The sequence below is a fragment of the Entelurus aequoreus genome, linkage group LG10 (assembly GCF_033978785.1).
Source record: "Entelurus aequoreus isolate RoL-2023_Sb linkage group LG10, RoL_Eaeq_v1.1, whole genome shotgun sequence".
Taxonomy (NCBI): domain Eukaryota; kingdom Metazoa; phylum Chordata; class Actinopteri; order Syngnathiformes; family Syngnathidae; genus Entelurus; species Entelurus aequoreus.
In genome coordinates, this window is record NC_084740.1 from 72877349 (window position 1) to 72902788 (window position 25440).

At 39.4% G+C, this 25440-nt stretch overlaps 1 protein-coding gene across 1 annotated transcript in view; it reads right to left on the reverse strand.

The window, feature by feature from the left end:
- kcnh3 (potassium voltage-gated channel, subfamily H (eag-related), member 3) overlaps positions 1 to 25440 on the reverse strand; it is a 267497-nt gene that overhangs the window by 22774 nt on the left and 219283 nt on the right. Inside the window, exons 10-11 of the mRNA XM_062061657.1 lie at positions 24237 to 24486; positions 1516 to 1730 (exon numbers count right to left, since the gene is read on the reverse strand). Of these exons, the coding sequence (XP_061917641.1) occupies positions 1516 to 1730; positions 24237 to 24486 (465 nt within the window). The remainder of the gene's footprint in view (positions 1 to 1515; positions 1731 to 24236; positions 24487 to 25440) is intronic.

Genomic DNA, 25440 nt, shown 5'->3' on the forward strand with positions numbered 1-25440 from the left:
AGCCAAAGCTGTACTCACCGTAGTGCGTCTGCTATCCTGCTCAAAACACAACACAACCTCCTGGTGTTGGTGTTGCTACAGCCAGCCGCTAATACACCGATCCCACCTACAACTTTCTTATTTGCAGTCTCCATTGTTCATTAAACAAATTGCAAAAGATTCACCAACACAGATGTCCAGAATACTGTGGAATTTTGTCGAAGAAAACAGAGCTATTTGAATTGGGTCCAAACACTTCCCTTGCCCTCGTGACGTCACGCGCATACGTCATCATACCGCGACGTTTTCAAGCGGAAGTTTCCCGGGAAATTTCAAATGTCACTTTATAAGTTAACCCGGCTGTATTGGCATGTGTTGCAATGTTAAGATTTCATCATTGATATATAAACTATCAGACTGCGTGGTCGGTAGTAGTGGCTTTCAGTAGGCCTTTAATATGAATGCAGTAAAATCATAATATAAGTTGTAAAAATGGTTCAAACCTTTTTCATTTTTTTTAACTAAAAACTGAAAATACTTCATCATGCTGCTCGGTGTTAGACGTCTTACACTATTTTATAACATAGCGGAATGTGAAAACATTAATAAAAAGTTGAGGAAGACAACAGTTTGACCCTGGAACAGATGATTTATACTTCCACTATTTTTAATGGCGCCGTATGATTGTCTCGTTACCATGGTTACAACTAGAGATGTCCGATATTCCGAAATTGTCCAACTCCTAATTACCGATTCCGATATCAACCGATACCGATATATACAGTCGTGGAATTAACACATTATTATGCCTAATTTCGTTGTGATGCCCCGCTGGATGCATTAAACAATGTAACAAGGTTTTCCAAAATAAATCAACTCAAGTTATGGAAAAAATATGCCAATTGTAGCGTCCCGGAAGAGTTAGTGCTGCAAGGGGTTCTGGGTAATTGTTCTGTTGTGTTTATGTTGTGTTACGGTGCGGATGTTCTCCCGAAATGTGTTTGTCATTCTTGTTTGGTGTGGGTTCACAGTGTGGCGCATCTTTGTAACAGTGTTAAAGTTGTTTATACGGCTACCCTCAGTGTGACCTGTATGGCTGTTGACCAAGTATGCCTTGCATTCACTTGTGTGTGTGAAAAGCCGCATAGATTAAGTGACTGGGCCGGCACGCAAAGGCAGTGCCTTCAAGGTTTATTGGCGCTCTGTACTTCTCCCTACGTCCGTGTACACAGCGGCGTTTTAAAAAGTCATACATTTTACTTTTTGAAACCGATACTGATCATTTTGAAACCGATACCGATAATTTCCGACATTACATTTTAAAGCATTTATCGGCCGATCGGACATTTCTAGTTACAACGGTTTTAACAGGTGGGTGAGGTGAGGTTGGTGGCGAAGTTAGGCGACTTTCACTGTCACCACACCCCATGGCCACAAGGGGCAGTGTCATCTTCTAGTCCAGCGCGCTCCCAAACCAAGTCAAAGCTGGGGGAAAAGGCTGCGTTCGGTGATGCAATGTTCTGTTGTGTTACTTACGTCACTGCCGTGGCCGTCACGCAGGTTGTAGGTGAGGTCGTGCTGGATCTCGCTGATGAACTTCTGGGCGTACTCGGGGTAAAGTCTCAGCACCTCTCGGAGGCCCTTCAGACTGATGTACTGAAGGTCGCAGTAGGTCAGCGCCTTGACGTTGGCGTTGGTTTTGATCACCTGCTCCTTGGTCAGAGAGTCTGAGCCGATCAGATCGCCTTTACCTGCACACACGCACACGCACACACACACACACACACACACACACACACACACATACATATAGGTACGATGAATACATTGATTATATCAGTGATTCACAAGCTTTTTTCACCAAGTACCATCATGATGACCAACATTAAAATACAGTAGCGTAGTAGGCCTAAGTATTTGTTAAAAACAAGGCAGAGGTTTTTATTGATGTATTTTTGTCCATTGTATGTATAAATGGATGGATGCATGTAATAATGTATTGATAGATGCATAAATGGATGGGTGGATAAATGCATAGATACATGGATGGATAAATAGATACATGGATGGATAAATAGATGCCTAATAGAAAAATAGATGTATAAATGGATGGATGAATGGATGGATGGATAAATAGATGTACTGATGTAAGAATGGATGTATAAATGGATGGGTGAATGAATATATGTATTAATGTATAAATGGGTGGATGCATTTACTATTAGAAGAATAGATTTATAAATGGATGGATGGAAGAATACATGTATACATGGATGAATGCATGTATTAATGGAAGAATAAACATATAAATGGATGGATGGATGATGTATGGATGGATGGATGGAAGAATAGATGAATGAAAGGATAGATGAAAGTATTAATAGAATAATGGATGTATAAATTAATGGATTTATTAATGTAAAAATAGATGTATAAATGGATGGATGGAAATATAGATGAATGAAGGATAGATGGATGTATTAATAGAAGAATGGACGTATAAATGGATGCATGTATTAATGGAAGAATAGATGTATAAATGGATAGATGGATGAATGGGTGGATGCATGTACTATTGGAAGAATAGATCTATAAATGGATGGATGGAAGAATAGATGCACTGTATACATGGATGAATGCATGTATTAATGGAAGACTAAACATATAAATGGATGCATGGATGATGTATGGATGGACGGATGGAAGAATAGATGAAAGGAAGGATGGATGAAAGTATTAATAGAATAATGGATGTATAAATTAATGGATTTATTAATGTAAGAATAGATGTATAAATGGATGGATGGCTGGACTTAAACAAGTTGAAAAACTTATTCGGGTGTTACCATTTAGTGGTCAATTGTACGGAATATGTACTTTACTGTGCAACCTACTAATAAAAGTCTCAATCAATCAATCAATGGATGGATGGAAATATAGATGAATGAAGGATAGATGGATGTATTAATAGAAGAATGGACGTATAAATGGATGCATGTATTAATGGAAGAATAGATGTATAAATGGATAGATGGATGAATGGAAGAATACATGAATGAATGGATAAATATATGTATTAATTGAAGAATAGATATATAAATCGATGGATGCATAAATTGATGGAAGAATAGATGAATGGTTGGATGTAATAGATGAATGCGTGGATTGATAAATGATGTATTATAGAAGAATAAATTATGGATTTATTCATGGAAGAATAGATGTATAAATGGATGGAATGTCGACTAGAAGAATGGAAGGATTAATGGATGTATTCATAGAAGAATATATGTATAAATGGGTGGATGGATGAATGGAAGAATAGATGAATGAAGGCTAAATGGATGTATTAAAAGAAGAATGGATGTATAAATGGATGGATGCATGTATTAAAGGAAGAATAAACATATAAATGGATGGATGCATGTATTAAAGGAAGAATAAACATATGAACGGATGGATGGAAAAATAGATGAATGGAAGGATAGATGGATGTATTAAGAGACACTTGTGATTTAGGGCTATATAAATAAACATTGATTGATTGATTGATTGATTGAAGAGAAGAATGGACGTTTAAATGGATGCATGTATTAATGGAAGAATAGATGTATGAATGGATAGATGGATGAATGGAAGAATACATATATGAATGGATAAATATATGTATTAATTGAAGAATAGATGAATGGTTGGATGTAATAGATGAATGCGTGGATTGATAAGTATTATAGAAGAATACATGTATAAATTATGGATTTATTAATGGAAGAATAGATGTATAAATGGATGGATGTGTTTATTAATGTCAAGACTCGGTCTATGGCGTGGTTTGCTCTCCCGTGGTGCAAAAGAATTGGAACGGACGTGGCGTGCAGGTAAAGACATATTTAATTATTACTATAAACTCAAACAAAAGGTACAAACAAAAGGCGCTCACAGCGGAGGTAAAAAACTTGACTAGAAAACAAAAGGCGCGCACAATGGCGGAGAACTATGAACATTAAACAAACAAAAACTTACGTGACAAGGAACTGTGAACATGGCATGAATGGGTGATGTCGCCAGCACGAACAACAGAAACAGAAAAGCCTATATAGTGACATGATAAGTGAAAACAGGTGCGTGACATGACTGTGAAAACGTGAGACAGGTGTGTGTGAGTCCAAACGTGGAACAGGTGAAACTAATGGTTGCTATGGTGACAAACAAAACCAGGAAGTGAAACAAGGAACTAAGGAAGTGTCCAAAAAACAAAACAGCACATGGCCAAACAAAAACATGAACACAGACATGACAGAACCCCCCCCTTACGGACAGATCCCAGATGTCCAAAAACAAAAAACAGGATCAAGAGTCATGGGAGGGGGGGAGGGGGACATGGCGGTGGGTCGCCAGACCAGGTGTCCCCGAATCCACCGGGGCAGAGTCAGGTGGCGACGGCGGGTAGACCGCCGCTGAACCTGACGAGGTGGGCGACCTGGGAATGGCCACATTCGTGGCAGACGAGGAGGTCGGCGCACCTGGCGTGGCGGACGCCCATGGAATGGCCACATCCTTGGCCGACGAGGAGGTGGGCGCGTTGTCGTGGTAGGCGGCGAAGCTTGGCGTGGTGCGTCAGGCGGCGAAGCTTGGCGTGGCGGGTCTTGGTCTTGGCGTGGGTCTTGGTCTTGGCGAGGGTCTTGGTCTTGGCGAGGGTCTTGGTCTTGGTCTTGGCATGGTTTGTCTTGGACTTGGTCTTGGTGTTGACATGGTTGGTCTTGGACTTGGCGTGGTTGGTCTTGGTGTGGTTGGTCTTGGTCTTGGACACTTGGCGGGTCTTGGTCTTGGTCACTTGGCGGGTCTTGGTCTTGGTCACTTGGCGGTTCTTGGTCACTTGGCGGTTCTTGGTCACTTGGTGGGTCTTGGTCTTGGTCACTTGGTGGGTCTTGGTCACTTGGCGGTTCTTGGTCACTTGGCGGTTCTTGGTCACTTGGCGGTTCTTGGTCACTTGGCTTTGGTCTTGGCGTGGGGCAGCCACGGGCGGCACTTGGCGGCGTGGGGAAGCCACGGGCGGCACTTGGCGGCGTGGGGAAGCCACGGGCGGCACTTGGCGGCGTGGGGAAGCCACGGGCGGCACTTGGCGGCGTGGGGAAGCCACGGGCGGCACTTGGCGGCGAGGGGCTGCGACGGGCGGCACTTGGCGGCGTGAAGCTGCGACTGGCGGCGCTTGGCGTGGAGCAGGTACTGGCGGCGCTTGGCGTGGAGCAGGTACTGGTGGCGCTTGGCGTGGAGCAGGTACTGGTGGCGCTTGGCGTGGAGCAGGTACTGGTGGCGCTTGGCGTGGAGCAGGTACTGGTGGCGCTTGGCGTAGAGCAGGTACTGGTGGCGCTTGGCGTGGAGCTGGGCGTGGAGCAGGTGGATCTTGGCATGGTCGAAAAACTGGTGGTGGCGGCCGTGCTGGTGGCTGTGGCTTGGCAGGTCGAAAGACAGGTGGTGGGGGTCGTGCTGGAGGCTGTGTCTTGGCGTGACGAAAGACTGGTGGTGGGGGTCGTGCTGGTGGCTGTGGCTTGGCAGGTCGAAAGACAGGTGGTTGTGGTCGTGCTGGAGGCTGTGGCTTGGCGTGACGATGCTGAGCCACCCCACCTGAACAATTCCCAGCCCTAGCCCCCCCCTCAAGGAGCGGATACCAGACGCGCTCCCCGCGGTCTGGAACCGTCTTTTGGGGTGGGCGGAGGGGGTTCAGGAGGAGGGCAGAATCCTCCCCTCTAAATTGTCCAAAATGTCTTTCTTTCCCCCCCACCTGGGCTTTTGTGGGTGAAAAAAAATTTTCTGACTTGGGCGTGGCATGAGTCCTGGGGGGCGGGGCATGGAATTTGGGTGGCTTGGATTGAACCGGTAAAGAATTTGGGAAAACAATCTCCAGGTCTGTGGAGTGCTCCTTGAGCTGCCAGGCTGTCTGATTTCCATTTCCGCCCGGGGGGGGAGGAGCCTGCAGGAGCGCAGCGTGCTGTCCGCTCACCTTCCCTGACATCCTCGGTCTGGAGCGCCGCTTCCGGGACAGGGATGACGTGCCAACGTCCCCGGGCCAAAGGGAGCTGATCGGCACCAGTTTGCCGGTCGGACCCCACATGAGATCCCTGCGCTCCATGGGGGAATGGCGGAGTGTCTCTTCCTCCATCGCGCGGAGGACCTCCCACGTTGCCTCGTCAAAATTGTCCAAATTTTTTGCGGGAGAGCTCTTATGCTGGCGACATCTGTCTAGGGCTGGGAATTGTTCAGGTGGGGTGGCTCAGCATCGTCACGCCAAGCCACAGCCTCCAGCACGACCACAACCACCTGTCTTTCGACCTGCCAAGCCACAGCCACCAGCACGACCCCCACCACCAGTCTTTCGTCACGCCAAGACACAGCCTCCAGCACGACCCCCACCACCTGTCTTTCGACCTGCCAAGCCACAGCCACCAGCACGGCCGCCACCACCAGTTTTTCGACCATGCCAAGATCCACCTGCTCCACGCCCAGCTCCACGCCAAGCGCCACCAGTACCTGCTCTACGCCAAGCGCCACCAGTACCTGCTCCACGCCAAGCGCCACCAGTACCTGCTCCACGCCAAGCGCCACCAGTACCTGCTCCACGCCAAGCGCCACCAGTACCTGCTCCACGCCAAGCGCCGCCAGTACCTGCTCCACGCCAAGCGCCGCCAGTCGCAGCTTCACGCCGCCAAGTGCCGCCCGTCGCAGCCCCTCGCCGCCAAGTGCCGCCCGTGGCTTCCCCACGCCGCCAAGTGCCGCCCGTGGCTTCCCCACGCCGCCAAGTGCCGCCCGTGGCTTCCCCACGCCGCCAAGTGCCGCCCGTGGCTTCCCCACGCCGCCAAGTGCCGCCCGTGGCTTCCCCACGCCGCCAAGTGCCGCCCGTGGCTGCCCCACGCCAAGACCAAAGCCAAGTGACCAAGAACCGCCAAGTGACCAAGAACCGCCAAGTGACCAAGAACCGCCAAGTGACCAAGACCCACCAAGTGACCAAGACCAAGACCCACCAAGTGACCAAGAACCGCCAAGTGACCAAGAACCGCCAAGTGACCAAGACCAAGACCCGCCAAGTGACCAAGACCAAGACCCGCCAAGTGTCCAAGACCAAGACCAACCACACCAAGACCAACCACGCCAAGTCCAAGACCAACCATGTCAACACCAAGACCAAGTCCAAGACAAACCATGCCAAGACCAAGACCAAGACCCTCGCCAAGACCAAGACCCTCGCCAAGACCAAGACCCACGCCAAGACCAAGACCCGCCACGCCAAGCTTCGCCGCCTGACGCACCACGCCAAGCTTCGCCGCCTACCACGACAACGCGCCCACCTCCTCGTCGGCCAAGGATGTGGCCATTCCATGGGCGTCCGCCACGCCAGGTGCGCCGACCTCCTCGTCTGCCACGAATGTGGCCATTCCCAGGTCGCCCACCTCGTCAGGTTCAGCGGCGGTCTACCCGCCGTCGCCACCTGACTCTGCCCCGGTGGATTCGGGGACACCTGGTCTGGCGACGCCCATGGAATGGCCACATCCTTGGCCGACGAGGAGGTGGGCGCGTTGTCGTGGTAGGCGGCGAAGCTTGGCGTGGTGCGTCAGGCGGCGAAGCTTGGCGTGGCGGGTCTTGGTCTTGGCGTGGGTCTTGGTCTTGGCGAGGGTCTTGGTCTTGGCGAGGGTCTTGGTCTTGGTCTTGGCATGGTTTGTCTTGGACTTGGTCTTGGTGTTGACATGGTTGGTCTTGGACTTGGCGTGGTTGGTCTTGGTGTGGTTGGTCTTGGTCTTGGACACTTGGCGGGTCTTGGTCTTGGTCACTTGGCGGGTCTTGGTCTTGGTCACTTGGCGGTTCTTGGTCACTTGGCGGTTCTTGGTCACTTGGTGGGTCTTGGTCTTGGTCACTTGGTGGGTCTTGGTCACTTGGCGGTTCTTGGTCACTTGGCGGTTCTTGGTCACTTGGCGGTTCTTGGTCACTTGGCTTTGGTCTTGGCGTGGGGCAGCCACGGGCGGCACTTGGCGGCGTGGGGAAGCCACGGGCGGCACTTGGCGGCGTGGGGAAGCCACGGGCGGCACTTGGCGGCGTGGGGAAGCCACGGGCGGCACTTGGCGGCGTGGGGAAGCCACGGGCGGCACTTGGCGGCGTGGGGAAGCCACGGGCGGCACTTGGCGGCGAGGGGCTGCGACGGGCGGCACTTGGCGGCGTGAAGCTGCGACTGGCGGCGCTTGGCGTGGAGCAGGTACTGGCGGCGCTTGGCGTGGAGCAGGTACTGGTGGCGCTTGGCGTGGAGCAGGTACTGGTGGCGCTTGGCGTGGAGCAGGTACTGGTGGCGCTTGGCGTGGAGCAGGTACTGGTGGCGCTTGGCGTAGAGCAGGTACTGGTGGCGCTTGGCGTGGAGCTGGGCGTGGAGCAGGTGGATCTTGGCATGGTCGAAAAACTGGTGGTGGCGGCCGTGCTGGTGGCTGTGGCTTGGCAGGTCGAAAGACAGGTGGTGGGGGTCGTGCTGGAGGCTGTGTCTTGGCGTGACGAAAGACTGGTGGTGGGGGTCGTGCTGGTGGCTGTGGCTTGGCAGGTCGAAAGACAGGTGGTTGTGGTCGTGCTGGAGGCTGTGGCTTGGCGTGACGATGCTGAGCCACCCCACCTGAACAATTCCCAGCCCTAACAGCACATGGCCAAACAAAAACATGAACATGACAGACATGACAATTAATGGAAGAAGAGACATATACATGGATGGATGCATTAATTAATGGAAGAATAAATGTATAAATGGATGGATGCATTTATTAATGGAGGAATAGATGTATAAATGGATGGATGTGTTTATTAATGGAAGAATAGACATATACATGGATGGATGCATTTATTAATGGAAGAATAGATGTATAATTGGAAGGATAGATGGATGTATTAATAGAAGAATGGACGTATAAATGGATGGATGTATCAATGGAAGAATAGCTGTATAAATGAATGGATGGATCGATGAATGGAAGAATAGATGAATGGAAGGATAGATATATGTATCAATAGAAGAATGGATGTATAAATGGGTGGATGTATTAATGGAAGAATAGATGTATACATTAATGGATGTAAGAATAGATGAATGGAAGGATAGATGGATGTATTGATAGAAGAATGGACGTATAAATGGATGCATGTATTAATGGAAGAATAGATGTATAAATGGATAGATGGATGAATGGAAGAATACATGAATGAATGGATAAATATATGTATGAAGGATATATAAATTGATGGATGCATAAATTGAAGGAAGAATAGATGAATGGATGGATGTAATAGATGAATGCGTGGATTGATAAATGATGTATTATAGAAGAATAAATGTATAAATGATGGATTTATTAATGGAAGAATAGATGTATAAATGGATGGATGTGTTTATTAATGGAAGAATAGACATATACATGGATGGATGCATTTATTAATGGAAGAACAAATGTATAAATGGATGGATGCATGTATTAATGGAGGAATAGATGTATAAATGGAAGGGTGCATTTATTAATGGAAGAAAAGATGGATGGATGTATTAATGGAGGAATTCATGTATTAATGGAAGAATAGATGTATAAATGGATGGAATGTCGACTAGAAGAATGGAAGGATAAATGGATGTATTCATAGAATAATATATGTATAAATGAGTGGATGGATGAATGGAAGAATAGATGAATGAAGGCTAAATGGATGTATTAATAGAAGAATGGATGTATAAATGGATGGATGCATGTATTAAAGGAAGAATAGATGTATACATGGATGTATGCATGTATTAATGGAAGAATAAACATATAAATGGATGGATGGAAAAATAGATGAACGGAAGGATAGATGGATGTATTAATGGAAGAATGGACGTATAAATGGATGCATGTATTAATGGAAGAATAGATGTATGAATGGATAGATGGATGAATGGAAGAATACATGAATGAATGGATAAATATATGTATTAATTGAAGAATAGATATATAAATTGATGGATGCATAAATTGATGGAAGAATAGATGAATGGTTGGATGTAATAGATGAATGCTTGGATTGATAAATTATGTATTATAGAAGAATAAATGTATAAATGATGGATTTATTAATGGAAGAATGGATGTATAAATGGATGGATGTGTTTATTAATGGAAGAATAGACATATACATGGATGGATGCATTTATTAATGGAAGAATAAATGTATAAATGGATGGATGCATTTATTAATGGAGGAATAGATGCATACATGGAAGGGTGCATTTATTAATGGAAGAAAAGATGGATGGATGTATTAATGGAGGAATTATATATAAATGGATGGATTCATGTATTAATAGAAGAAAAGATGGATGGATGTATTAATGGAAGAATAAATGTATAAATGAATGGATGCATTTGTTAATGGAGGAATAGATGTATAAATGGAAGGATGCATTTATTAATCAAAGAACAGATGTATGTATGTATTAATGGATAAATTATTTATAAATGAATGGATTAATGTATTAATAGAAGAAAAGATGGATGGATGTATTAATGGAAGAATACATGTATAAATGGATGGAATGCCGAATAGAAGGATAGATGGATGTATTCATAGAAGAATATATGTGTAAATGGGTGGATGGATGAAGGGAAAATAAATGAATGAAGGCTAAATGGATGTAATAATAAAATAATGGATGTATAAATGGATGGATGCATGTATTAAAGGAAGAATAGATGTATACATGGATGGATGCATGTATTAATGGAAGAATAAACATATAAATGGATGGATGGAAAAATAGATGAATGGAAAAATAGATGGATGTATTAAGAGAAGAATGGACGTATAAATGGATGCATGTATTAATGGAAGAATAGATGTATGAATGGATAGATGGATGAATGGAAGAATACATAAATGAATGGATAAATATATGTATTAATTGAAGAATAGATGAATGGTTGTATGTAATAGATGAATGCGTGGATTGATAAGTATTATAGAAGAATAAATGTATAAATGATGGATTTATTAATGGAAGAATAGATGTATAAATGGATGGATGTGTTTATTAATGGAAGAAGAGACATATACATGGATGGATGCATTTATTAATGGAAGAATAAATGTATAAATGGATGGATGCATTTATTAATGGAGGAATAGATGTAAAAATGGATGGATGTGTTTATTAATGGAAGAATAGACATATACATGGATGGATGCATTTATTAATGGAAGAATAGATGTATAAATGGAAGGATAGATGGATGCATTACTAGAAGAATGGACGTATAATTGATGGATGTATTAATGGAAGAATAGCTGTATAAATGAATGGATGGATCGATGAATGGAAGAATAGATGAATGGAAGGATAGATATATGTATCAATAGAAGAATGGATGTATAAATGGGTGGATGTATTAATGGAAGAATAAATGTATACATTAATGGATGTAAGAATAGATGAATGGAAGGATAGATGGGTGTATTAATAGAAGAATGGACGTATAAATGGATGCATGTATTAATGGAAGAATAGATGTATAAATGGATAGATGGATGAATGGAAGAATACATGAATGAATGGATAAATATATGTATGAAGGATATATAAATTGATGGATGCATAAATTGATGGAAGAATAGATGAATGGATGGATGTAATAGATGAATGCGTGGATTGATAAATGATGTATTATAGAAGAATAAATGTATAAATGATGGATTTATTAATGGAAGAATACATTTATAAATGGATGAATGCATTTATTAATGGAGGAATAGATGTATAAATGGAAGGGTGCATTTATTAATGGAAGAAAAGATGGATGGATGTATTAATGGAGGAATTATATATAAATGGATGGATTCATGTATTAATGGAAGAAAAGATGGATGGATGTATTAATGGAAGAATAAATGTATAAATGAATGGATGCATTTGTTAATGGAGGAATAGATGTATAAATGGAAGGATGCATTTATTTATCAAAGAAAAGATGGATGTATGTATTAATGGATGAATTATATATAAATGAATGTATTAATGTATTAATGGAAGAAAAGATTTGATGGATGTATTAATGGAAGAATAGATGTATAAATGGATGGAATGCCGAATAGATGAATGGAAGGATAGATGGATGTATTCATAGAAGAATATATGTATAAATGGGTGGATGGATGAAGGGAAAATAGATGAATGAAGGCTAAATGGATGTAATAATAGAACAATGGATGTATAAATGGATGGATGCATGTATTAAAGGAAGAATAGGTGTATACATGGATGGATGCATGTATTCATGGAATAATAAACATAAATGGATGGATGGAAAAATAGATGAATGGAAGGATAGATGGATGTATTAATGGAAGAATAGCTGTATAAATGAATGGATGGATCGATGAATGGAAGAATAGATGAATGGAAGGATAGATATATGTATCAATAGAAGAATGGATGTATAAATGGATGATGTATTAATGGAAGAATAGATGTATACAGTACAGTAATGGATGTAAGAATAGATGAATGGAAGGATAGATGGATGTATTAATATAAGAGAGGATGTATAAATGGATGGATGTATTAATGGAAGAATGGATGGATGGAAGAATGGATGAATGGAAGGAGTGATGGATGTATTATTGGAGGGGGGTGGATGTGTGGCTGAATGACCACAGAGGGGGAAGAATGAAAGCAGGAAGACGGCGTGTGGAGGAGGAAGTGTGATAAGGCGAGGTGACGAACAGGAAGTGAGGAAGGAGGTGGTGACAGACTGCATGATGGGAGGAGGGCTAAATGAGGATATAACAGCATCCAACATCTTGTAGAATCATTATTTCATCTGTGCTCATGAGCTCTCTCTCTCACCCGCAATGCCCCCCACCCCTCTAACCCATACACACACACACACACACACACACACACTTTTTGTCACACGGATGACAAGCCACCACCGCCAGCAGCTTCGAGGGAAATCTGGCGGTAATAATCGCCACAAAAAACAAACAAACAAACATTAAACTGAGACTCAGACAGATCTCCTAAAGTGACACTTTGCAGAGTGAATGCCTCAGTGTGTGTGTGTGTGTGTGTATGTATGTGTGTGTGTTTGTGTGTGCGTGTGCATGTGTGATGTAATGTGACGTAATGTAAAGTAATCATTTGCAACATTTTTATCTACTATCTATTTTTTAACGCTGATACTGCATTGTATCGCCATCCAGAGAAAAGCAGGCCTCAGCAAATCTTTACAAAACAACAACAAGAAAAACACTTTCTCAAGCGTCAAGTGTTTGCTCTAGCAACAGGTGGCGCCGTAACCCCCACTGTGAGGTTAATTTAGCCAATCAGAAGCTAGGAAAAAGCCATTTCCACCACAAAAAACATCAATCAATGAAAAGCAAGTCATTATTATAGTATATATATATATATATATATATATATATATATATATATATATATATATATATATATATATATATATATATTGAAAAGCAAGTCATTATTATAGTATATATATATATATATATATATATATATATATATATATATATATATACATATATATATATTGAAAAGCAAGTCATTATTATAGTATATATATATATATATATATATATATATATATATATATATTGAAAAGCAAGTCATTATTATAGTATATATATATATATATATATATATATATATATATATATACATATATATATATTGAAAAGCAAGTCATTATTATAGTATATATATATATATATATATATATATATATATATATATATATATATATATATATATATATATATATATATATATATATATATATATATATATATATTAGGGCTGCAACTAACGATTAATTTGATAATCGATTAATCTGTCGATTATTACTTCGATTAATCGATTAATAATCGGATAAAAGAGACAAACTACATTTCTATCCTTTCCAGTATTTTATTGGAAAAAAATAGCATACTGGCACCATACTTATTTTGATTATTGTTTCTCAGCTGTTTGTACATGTTGCAGTTTATAAATAAAGGTTTATTTAAAAATAAAAAAATAAAAAAATAAAAAATAAAAAAAAGCCTGTGCGCATGCGCATAGCATAGAACCAACGAATCGATGACTAAATTAATCGGCAACTATTTTTATAATCGATTTTAATCGATTTAATCGATTAGTTGTTGCAGCCCTAATATATATATATATATATATATTTAATCGATTAGTTGTTGCAGCCCTAATATATATATATATATATATATATATATATATATATATATATATATATATATATATATATATATATATATATATATATATATATATATATATATATATTAGGGCTGCAACAACTAATCGATTAAAATCGATTATTAAAATAGTTGCCAATTAATTTAGTCATCGATTTGTTGGATCTATGCTATGCGCAGAGGTTTGTTTTTTAAATTTTTTAATTTAAAAAAAAAACTTTTTTTTTTTTTACTAAACCTTTATTTATAAACTGCAACATTTACAAACAGCTGAGAAACAATAATCAAAATAAGTATGGTGCCAGTATGCTGTTTTTTTCCAATAAAATACTGGATAGGATAGAAATGTAGTTTGTCTCTTTTATCCGATTATTAATCGATTAATCGAAGTAATAATCGGCAGATTAATTGATTATCAAATTAATCGTTAGTTGCAGCCCTAATATATATATATATATATATATATATATATATATATATATATATATATATATATATATATATATATATATATATATATATATATATATATATATATATATATATATATATATATATATATATATATCCATAAGAAGCAATTTGCATATATGAGATGATGCGGCACATCATTGTTGTCTTTTTGGGGAAATGATAACTTTTGACATAAATGTTTATTTGTGTTCAAACGCATGAAAAATGCAGTTACATTTGCCTATAAGATTCAAAGTTGAAATGACACGTATCTTTTCTTTCCTTGTCCTCCAGAAGCCGTGCTCAACGATGAGTTGGATCATTTCGCTCAGAGCCTCTGGATGAAGTCATTTCTAGTACTTGTGTTACTAATCCTGACCGCACTGCGGTGATTTACGAGCACGGTGAGAGTCAGTGTGGACGCTGAAAAGGTTACATCATCGATCATCAGTCCTCCTTCCATTAAGACGTGTGTAGGTGTGTGTGTGTGCGTTGATAACGTTAATGGAAAGGGCATGATTTAAGATGAAAAAAAAAGGAAAAAAGCAGATGCTGCAAGCTTGTTTCATTTAAGTATGAACTCAAATGACACTAAAAGTCGCCTAAAAGGCCTAATTTGCATCAGCGTCATAACATGTAGTTTATACATCTCTAGTATTGGACTGAAGAAACTGATGCATTATTCACAGAAATATGAAAAGTCACTTAGGATTTATTAATTATCATGTTAAGTTGATATGTCACCAGTATTTATTATTACATTGGCTGAAAAATGTAGGTATTATGGTAAGAGGGTGACAATATAATCAATATATTTGTTATTTATTAATTGATTTAAATTCAAATAAAATGCATATCAATCATTAATAATGTTGTATTAATTTTATCTTGTATTGTATATTATTATAGTTATTATTTATTATATATTATTATATTTGTCATAAAAATATGAATGCAGTTATAGGTAATCAGTTGTGATAGATTTTTATTAAATGATTTAATTGAACTTAGATGTATTTGTACTCAAATATGTACAGTATTTATTTTCAATGTATATTTAAATTTGTATCAATATTATTTTATGTAATTTGTTAGCGTTATTATAATGAAATATAATGAATGCAATTAAAGGTAATTAAGATAGGATACATTTCTTAAATAATGATTATAATCTGTATGATAATTTTTCTATTTTCTAAATATTTATATTACCCATCCATCCATCCATTTTCTACCGCTTGTCCTTCTCAGGGTCACAGGGGGCCTGCAGCCTATGTCACATGATTAATTTATATTTAAATTGCTTGATTTAAGTTGTAATCATTTGTATCTAAACTTAAATTTATGACACATTTATAGTTAAAGTATTTGATTTAGGTCTCTGGATTTATGATATATTGATTTTAATATTTTTAAATTTAAGTTTTTATTTTAGTATTTATATCTAAATTTAGAATTGTGATGATTGTACGGGATATTTAAATTACTTAAATTAAGTTATATGTATTTCTTTTTCAATTTTTATTTGTGATACATTTATATTTGAATTATTTATTTAAGGTTGTATTTATTTATATTTAAATTTAGATTTGTGATTAATCTATGTTTAAATTATTTAATTTAAGTTGTATGTATTGAGATTTAAATCTAGATGCATGATACATTTATACTTTAATTATTTACTGAATTTAAATTGTATGTACACTACCGTTCAAAAGTTTGGGGTCACATTGAAATGTCCTTATTTTTGAAGGAAAAGCACTGTACTTTTCAATGAAGATAACTTTAAACTAGTCTTAACTTTAAAGAAATACACTCTATACATTGCTAATGTGGTAAATGACTATTCTAGCTGCAAATGTCTGGTTTTTGGTGCAATATCTACATAGGTGTATAGAGGCCCATTTCCAGCAACTATCACTCCAGTGTTCTAATGGTACAATGTGTTTGCTCATTGGCTCAGAAGGCTAATTGATGATTAGAAAACCCTTGTGCAATCATGTTCACACTAAGGCTGCAGCTAACGATTATTTTTCTATCGATTAATCTATAGATTATTTTTTCGATTAATCGGTTAATCTATAGATTATTTTTTTCGATTAATCTATAGATTATTTTTCCTTTTACCGATTATTTTTTTTATTCAAAATGAAGATAAAAAAATAAATGTAGGCCCGTTTTTTCAAAAGGCATGGCTTTTATTTACAAAAAAAAAGAAGTATGGCCACTCAGTCAACATTGACAACAACATGACTAAATATTCTGTAACAATGTAAACATTTAAAACTTTTAACATTTAACAAAATTAAAAGTAGCTTATTTGCTTTTTAATGTGCAAATATAAAAGTCAACATCCAGTGCAAATCTTAATATTCTGCAATAGTATAAGCATTTCAAAAGTAAGTTGCTTATTTTGCTTTAAAATGTGCAAAACTAAAGATAAACATCCAATACAAAAAAGTGTAAAACGAAATATTCTGTAACAACAGTGTAAACATTTTAACAAAAGTGAAAGTATTGCTTATTTGCTAAAATGTGCAAAAATAAAGATAAACATCCAATACAAAAAAGTGCCAATCTAAATATTCTGGAGCACTGTAAACATTAAGTATTGCTTTTAAAATGTGCAAAAAAAAACATCCAGTCCAACACACTACACAATAACCAATTCTACTCATTCCAGTGAGTGTCTAACAGTTGTAATGAAGAAAGGTTAGCATGTGTACATGTTTGGTTCTTTTCTTGTTTACAATATTCCCAGCAGCTGAAAATAGGCGCTCAGAAGGGGTCGATGTGGCTGGAACTGAGAGCTTAGAACCTTTATTTAACCAGATAAGAAAACCCATTGAGATCAAGATCTCTTTCACAAGGGTGACCTGGCCAAGAGGTCAACAGCACATGTCACAGAGCAGTTTCAAAATAAATACATTAAGACATACATTTTAAAATACATAAGAGAACTGTAAAACAACAGAGATTTACATCTTTAAAAACACAGGCACTGTGCAAACGTCTCTCGCTGTTTGTCCCTCAGGACAGAACGGAAGGCTCCAAATGGAAGTAGTTCTGTAAGTTTCAGTTTCGTCTGCAATTCATTCCACACCATAGGGGCAGCAATGCCAAAAGCTCTTTTGCCAAATTCAGTCCGTACATGAGGAACAGTTAAAACATACAAATTGTTAGAACGTAATGCGTAAGAGCTGCTTTTTCTTTGTAACAGAGTACACAAGTATGGAGGTATTAAACCTAAAAGAGCCTTATAAATTAAAGTCAGCCAATGTGTGTATCTGCGTGCACTCAATGAAGATAAGTCTGACTTCATATACAGTTGACAATGGTGGGTGAGACTACGACAGCCAGTAACAAATCTTAGTGCTGAATGAAAAACAGTGTCCAAGGACTGGAGGCATTTAGATGAAGCACTAAAATAAAGCACGTCTCCATAATCAATTACAGGCAAGATAGTTGCTGTCACCAATTTCTTTCTGACTTTAAGAGAGAATTATAATTAGCCTTCACCTCAAGCCAGGATTGCGAGTGAGCTGAGCTACAGTTTAAGTTTCTAGAAGGTCAACGGGCTCATAGTGATGTTACTAGTAGTTGACTGGGAGGTGTTTATTATCATTCAGTCCGCTGCCTGATGCTCACCTGCTAAACACCTATCTGCTCCACGCTGAAGCGCTGACTACATGCGCTCTGAATACGCACTGCTGATTGGCTGATAATGCTTTGTGTGTACCAATCAGATGGTTGTGTGGGTGGGACAATGCTGCGTGTGTACCAATCAGATGGTTGTGTGGGTGGGACAATGCTGCGTGCTGAGACAGAGGCAGACGGAGCAAAGCAGCTTGTTAAGACTTTAGCTTTAGCTTAGAACTCGTTCGGTACACCCCCGTACCGAACCGAAAGCCCCGTACCGAAACGGTTCAATACAAAACACGTACCGTTACACCCCTAGCAGATACAAATGACACATTCATGTTTTTGTGTAATGATGACAACGTATGCTCGCGCGGACGATTGACTAGTTGATGGTTTTCTTTTCAAATGTTCGTTCATAGCCGTTGTGCTGCTATGATAGGCTATTTCCGCTCGACACAGTGTGCATACAACAACATTATTAGGCCGTTTATTGAAATACTCCCACACTTTTGACCACTTTTGGCATACTTTTCCCCCCTCGCTCGCACCGCTCGCATCGTCTGCTTTGATCGTCTGCTTTGCGCTTCGCCATGACGGTAGTGTGACGTCATTATGCGACGCGTCGACGCACAAAAACGGCGTCGACGTATTTACGTAACCGATGACGTCGACTACGTCGACGCGTCGTTTCAGCCTTAGTTCACACATCTGAAAACAGTTTAGCTCGTTACAGAAGCTACAAAACTGACCTTCCTTTGAGCAGATTGAGTTTCTGGAGCATCACATTTCTGGGGTCAATTAAACGCTCAAAATGGCCAGAAAAAGAGAACTTTCATCTGAAACTCGACAGTCTATTCTTGTTCTTAGAAATGAAGGCTATTCCACAAAATTGTTTGGGTGACCCCAAACTTTGGAACGGTAGTGTATTTCTATTTAAAACTATATTATATTAACTATTAATTATAAAATTATATTATTACAAATTGTATTCAAAGTACTTAATTTAAGTTGTGTGTATGCATATTGAAATTTAGATTCGTGAATCTTTATTGATAATATTTCATATAAAATTAATTATATCTCATATAATGAATGATTATTAATTCAATTATAGTTCGTCCTGAAAAATCTTGGGAGCGTTGGCAAAAAGTCATTAAAAAAAAAAAAAAAAAGTATATTGTCAATTGTCAGTTATCTTCGTGCTGGATCAATTTCACTGCAAAGTGTTTATGAAACAGGACTTGAAATTATGAATTGACGAATACGCTGGAGGTTGTTTGGTAAGAAAAGCAAAAACAAAACGTGTTTGGGAGTAGCAAGGCTGTGCACACACTCTCCAGCATTAATAATCCAAATGTTTTAATAATGTAATAGCTTTTCTCTTCATTTTTAATAGCAGTGCAGCCCAGCGCTGCATCGATTGATGTGTGTTCGTGTGTCATGATCAAGATCAAATACGAGCCGTTGGCATTTGGAGCTAGATCCGCTTTAACACACGTACACACATGCACGCGTAGACACACACACACACATGTCGACATACGGAATCATTTCAACACATTTTAACCTTTCCGGGAACTGATGTTGGAGAAGTGTACATGTGTCCTTGCTTATCACGTAAACATGCACAAACACACGTGCACAAGATGAAGGTAGGTGGGGGATTCACCTTCATCCCTGCAGTTACACACACACACACACACACACACACACACACACACACACACACACACACACACACACACACACACACACACACACACACACACACACACGCACGCACGCACACACACACACACACACACGCATTAAAACCCCGTGAAGGAATTTAATTTGTCGGTAAAATCATTCACAACCAATACATCAAATTATTATTGTAAAACAATGTTAATGTTTACGGTAGATTCTGTAGTCAATCTATTATGTATACGCCCAGGAGTAAACAAAAAAAAATGCAGGTTTCACTACACATCTTAAATTAAAGCTTGAGCCTCGGCCAAATCTCTGTCAGTCAGCTGTAAATTTAAGTTTTCAGCAAATAGGCTGACCTAGTGTTTTAAAATGTGCGTGATGTTAGCATGGTAGCTTACTATGCTACACTAGTGTTGCTAAAATTTGTGTGCGCCTAATTTTATGTTGCGAAATTACTTTAGACAATGGTAGAGTCACAGTGTATATGCAACACGTCGATAAAGCGCACAATAGAGACAAACACAGCTCATTAGCATTAAAGCTAGTAACACACAATGGCGTGTTTGAAGTAGAGTTTGATAAAAAAACATACCGTATTTTTCGGACTATAGGTCGCAGTTTTTTTCATAGTTTGGCCGGGGGTGCGACTTATACTCAGGAGCGACTTATGTGTGAAATTATTAACACATTAGCGTAAAATATGAAATAATATTATTTAGCTCATTCACGTAAGAGACTAGACGTATAAGATTTCATGGGATTTAGCGATTAGGAGTGACAGATTGTTTGGTAAACGTATAGCATGTTCTATATGTTATAGTTATTTGAATGACTCTTACCATAATATGTTACGTTAACATACCAGGCACCTTCTCAGTTGGTTATTTATGCCTCATATAACGTACACTTATTCAGCCTGTTGTTCACTATTCTTGATTTATTTTAAATTGCCTTTCAAATGTCTATTCTTGGTGTTGGCTTTTATCAAATACATTTCCCCAAAAAATGTGCGACTTAAATATGTTTTTTTCCTTCTTTATTACGCATTTTCGGCCGGTGCGACTTATACTCCGGAGCGACTTATAGTCGGAAAAATACGGTATATGCAACAAGTCGATAAAGCGCACAATAGAGACAAACACAGCTCATTAGCATTAAAGCTAGCGACACACAAAATGGCGTGTTTGAAGTAGAGTTTGATAAAAAAAAACATACTGAAACTGTAAATTGCAGCACCAAAGCTATATTTTAGACAACGGACTTCCAGTATAATACTGTAAGACTTTTGAGATTTATCTAAAATTGCTAAAAAAAAACAAAAAAAAAACATGTAACATACCGTATTTTACGGACCATAGGGCGCACCGGATTATAAGGCGCACTGCAGATGAATGGTCTATTTTTTATGTTTTTTCATACAAAAGGCGCACCGGATTATAGGACGCATTAAAGGAGTCATATTATTATATTTTTTTTCTAAATGTAAAACACTTCCTTGTGGTCTACATAACATATAATGGTGGTTCTTTGGTCAAAATATTGCATGGATGATGTTTTACAGATCATCTTCAAGTCGCTTCCTGACAGTCGCTTCAGGATGCGTCGTTTTGTGGGCGGTCTTATTTACGTGGCTCACCTTCGGCAGCGTCTTCTCCCCGTCATCTTTGTTGTAGCGGTGTAGCGTGCAAAGACGGGTGTGGAAGAAGTGTCAAAAGATGGAGCTAACTGTTTTAATGACATTCAGACTTTACTTAAATCAGTACCGGAGCAGCATCTCCTCATCCGGAAACAACACCAAAGCCGGAAATGTGTCCTATGAAAAACCGTCCGACCGGAACGCTCTAATAACTAAAGTTCCTTGGGTGAATAATGCAAACTCACTACACCGGTATGTTTTAGCGCTTTCATGGTGAGTTTACGGACAGATATAAGTAAGAACTTTACACTACTTTATATTAGAAATGGCAACAGCGGAGGATGAATGTCACATAACAAGAAGATAGAGAAAAGGAAGAAGCTTATCGACTACGGAGTCGGCACAGACTGCAAAGGCGGACGCGCGCAATTTTTCAGGACTTATCCAGATCCCAAATACAGATCAGTAGGTACCATCAGTGTTGTTTTCGTCAACGATGACGAAATCATTTCGTTGACGCCACTTTTTTTCATGACGATAACGAGACGGTGACGAGATAAACATGTCTCTCTGATGACGAAAACATGACGAGACGTGTGTGAGTTTTCGTTGACGAGACGAGAACGGACGAAAATGTTAGTGGGTAATCTGTCATACGTTTAAAATGCATGACATTTCTGTTTATTGTGTGCGTCAATTAAAACCACGCCCACCAACTGGCGTGCAGCGCACAACGTGCTCAACACGTCAGACGGTTGTTACTCATCAGGCAATGGAGCGTGATGGCGGCGGCAGTTTCAACACAGGGGCTCGGTGGTCGCAAACGTAGAGACGACATATGGGTGTATTTTAAATATAACCCAGCAAATAATAAAACAGAGTGTATTGTGAAGGAAAAATATGCGGAAAAAATACGACCAACCTTAAGCGGCACCTTAAGGCTTGCCACAAGGATATTTTTCCGAAGGTAAGTTACAAATGCTGTTAACATAATCGATAAATGTCATAGTTAGCTAATACATTTGTACGTTTTCCACATACTCCTGGCGCAAACGGGCTGCTAACTTCAGGCTAAAGTTAGCTTTTGTTACGCTAACGTCAATTCATTATGTGTGTGTTACTTTAGCAGCATGTTTAGCCATGTTTACATTCAGTGACGGTGTGGTTATCTCTTTGTGAGTACGTTCTGTCAGCACGTAACTTGATGTGTTAAACAGGTGGAGTTACTGTTATACGTAGAGTCTGCTAGCTTTAGCCTAAAAGCCACAAGTGACGTTGTGCAGCCCCATTAAGGAAGCAGAAATTAATTGATTATTTTATTACATGGTTTGCACAAATGAAAGAGAGTGGGGTTGTATGATATCTGTTGTAATTGCACTGGCAGACAGGGCCAAGTTGAGCATATGTGTTCCTCATCCATCACTCATATTTTGGGCATGTTTATGTTCATTGTACTTTAACAAATTCTGAGAAATAAAGCCACAATTGCTGAAGTACAATGTTTTTGTTTTTTGACTTTTTTGGAGTAATGAACTTTGATTCCACTGTTACCACTTTATCTGTGTGTAATACACAATCCTTGGATCAGAAATTTGCTGTTGGGTGGAAACCTTATAAGTCTAAAACCATTCCTTTATTGTTATCATTTGTGAAAATAGCAGATCTGCAAGCTTACAATGGGTTGAACTTATAGATCTGCTGCTATTTTCACAACTTATGTGTGACACTGCCCAACAGCAATCTCCAATACTTATTGACCTAAATTAATTTGTTAAAAGACTATACTTATATACTTATATTATACTTTTTATTCATTTTTTTAAAACTAAAACTAGACTAAAACCTTTTTGACTTTTCATCGACTAAAACTAGACTAAAACCCTTTTGAGTTTTCGTCGACTAAAACTGGACTAAAACTATCACATATAAAAGTGACTAAAATGTGACTAAAACTAATACACATTTTAGTCCAAAAGACTAAGACTAAGACTAAATGTAAGATGGTTGTCAAAAACAACACTGGGTACCATTAGGTAAGAAAAGTTTCTTTTGCATAATATCGCAAAAGAAAACGCCAGATAATATGTCTTACCTTATACACACACCATAATAATACTCGTATGTTGAAGCACAGTACAATCCAACAAGCGGTGCGACTTCATAGCTTACCAAAGTCGTACTAAGACATTTTGATAGATTTTTGAGCGCCGTGTGTAATGTCGTAATGTAATGTGTGTGTAATATTTTCAATGGAACATATACAATGTTGGTGTTGTTTACTTGAGTCATATTGCAGTCTACACGTATCTCTCATGTGTGACTGCCATCTACTTGTCACACTTATCATTTCACCATGTACCAAATAAAATAGCTTCAACATTGGCAAGCACAACCAAAATGATTCCGTACATTAGGCGCACCAGGCTATAAGGCGCACTGTCGAGTTTTGAGAATATGAAAGGATTTTAAGTGCGCTTTATAGTCCGTAAAATATGGAATGTGTGTGAAGTGTAAAAAAAAATTAACCACGGCAAAAACACCACCCAAGGGACTCACTCACCCAGTATAGCGAGCACGGTGTTGTCCTTCAGGACCTCCATGGAGCCGGAGCACACGAAGTAGATGGCCTGGAGGGCGTCGCCCTGGCGGATGAGGAACTCGCCGGGCGCGCAGAACGACGTCTTGATGATGAGCGAGAGCGAACGCAGGCACCCCCTGCTGGCCGACTCGAAGAGGGGCAGCTGGAGGAGCTCCTTGTTCAGGTGCATGGCGATGTCGGCCCTCAGCTCATCCGGGAAGTCCTTCAGGAGCTGCCAAGAGGCGGAGAGTTACGTTGCATTCAGGGCTGCTGGGAAGTCGGACAATCCTGCATGGAGCTTGAAAAAAAAAAAAAGAAGATGGCTGACGACCGCAATAAACCAGTATTTGTCTGGTTTGCCTGGAGAAAATTTGACTGACGTTTAAATATTGTACACGGAATCTGTTTATCAAACAGACATACCGTATTTTTCGGAGTATAAGTTGCTCCGGAGTATAAGTCGCACCAGCCGAAAATGCATAATAAAGAAGGAAAAAAACATATATAAGTCGCATTTTTTAGGGAAATTTATTTGATAAAACCCAACATCAAGAATAGACATTTGAAAGGCAATTTAAAATAAATAAAGAATAGTGAACAACAGGCTGAATAAGTGTACGTTATATGAGGCATAAATAACCAACTGAGAACGTGCCTGGTATGTTAACGTAACATATTATGGTAAGAGTCATTCAAATAACTATAACATATAGAACATGCTATACGTTTACCAAACAATCTGTCACTCCTAATCGCTAAATCCCATGAAATCTTATACGTCTAGTCTCTTACGTGAATGAGATCAATAATATTATTTGATATTTTACGCTACTGTGTTAATAATTTCACACATAAGTTGCTCCTGAGTATAAGTCGCACTAAACTATGAAAAAAACCTGTGACTTATAGTCCGAAAAATACGGTAACAAGGGGGTGATGGATCAACAATCTCTTTATTAGCAAGCTTAACTGTGCTGCTCTGACAACATGCGCACACACACAGAAGTCACATTGGTGCCCTCACAAACTATCAGAAATCGCAAAAATCCTTAACCCTAACAACCATATTGCTATATTGCTATAAACATTTAGAAAACGAAAATCCACCCACATTAACATCAGCAGAGGACCTGAAGGTAAAGGAAGCAGCAGGCAGAGAGAGTAATGTTGTAATGTAATGTGTGTG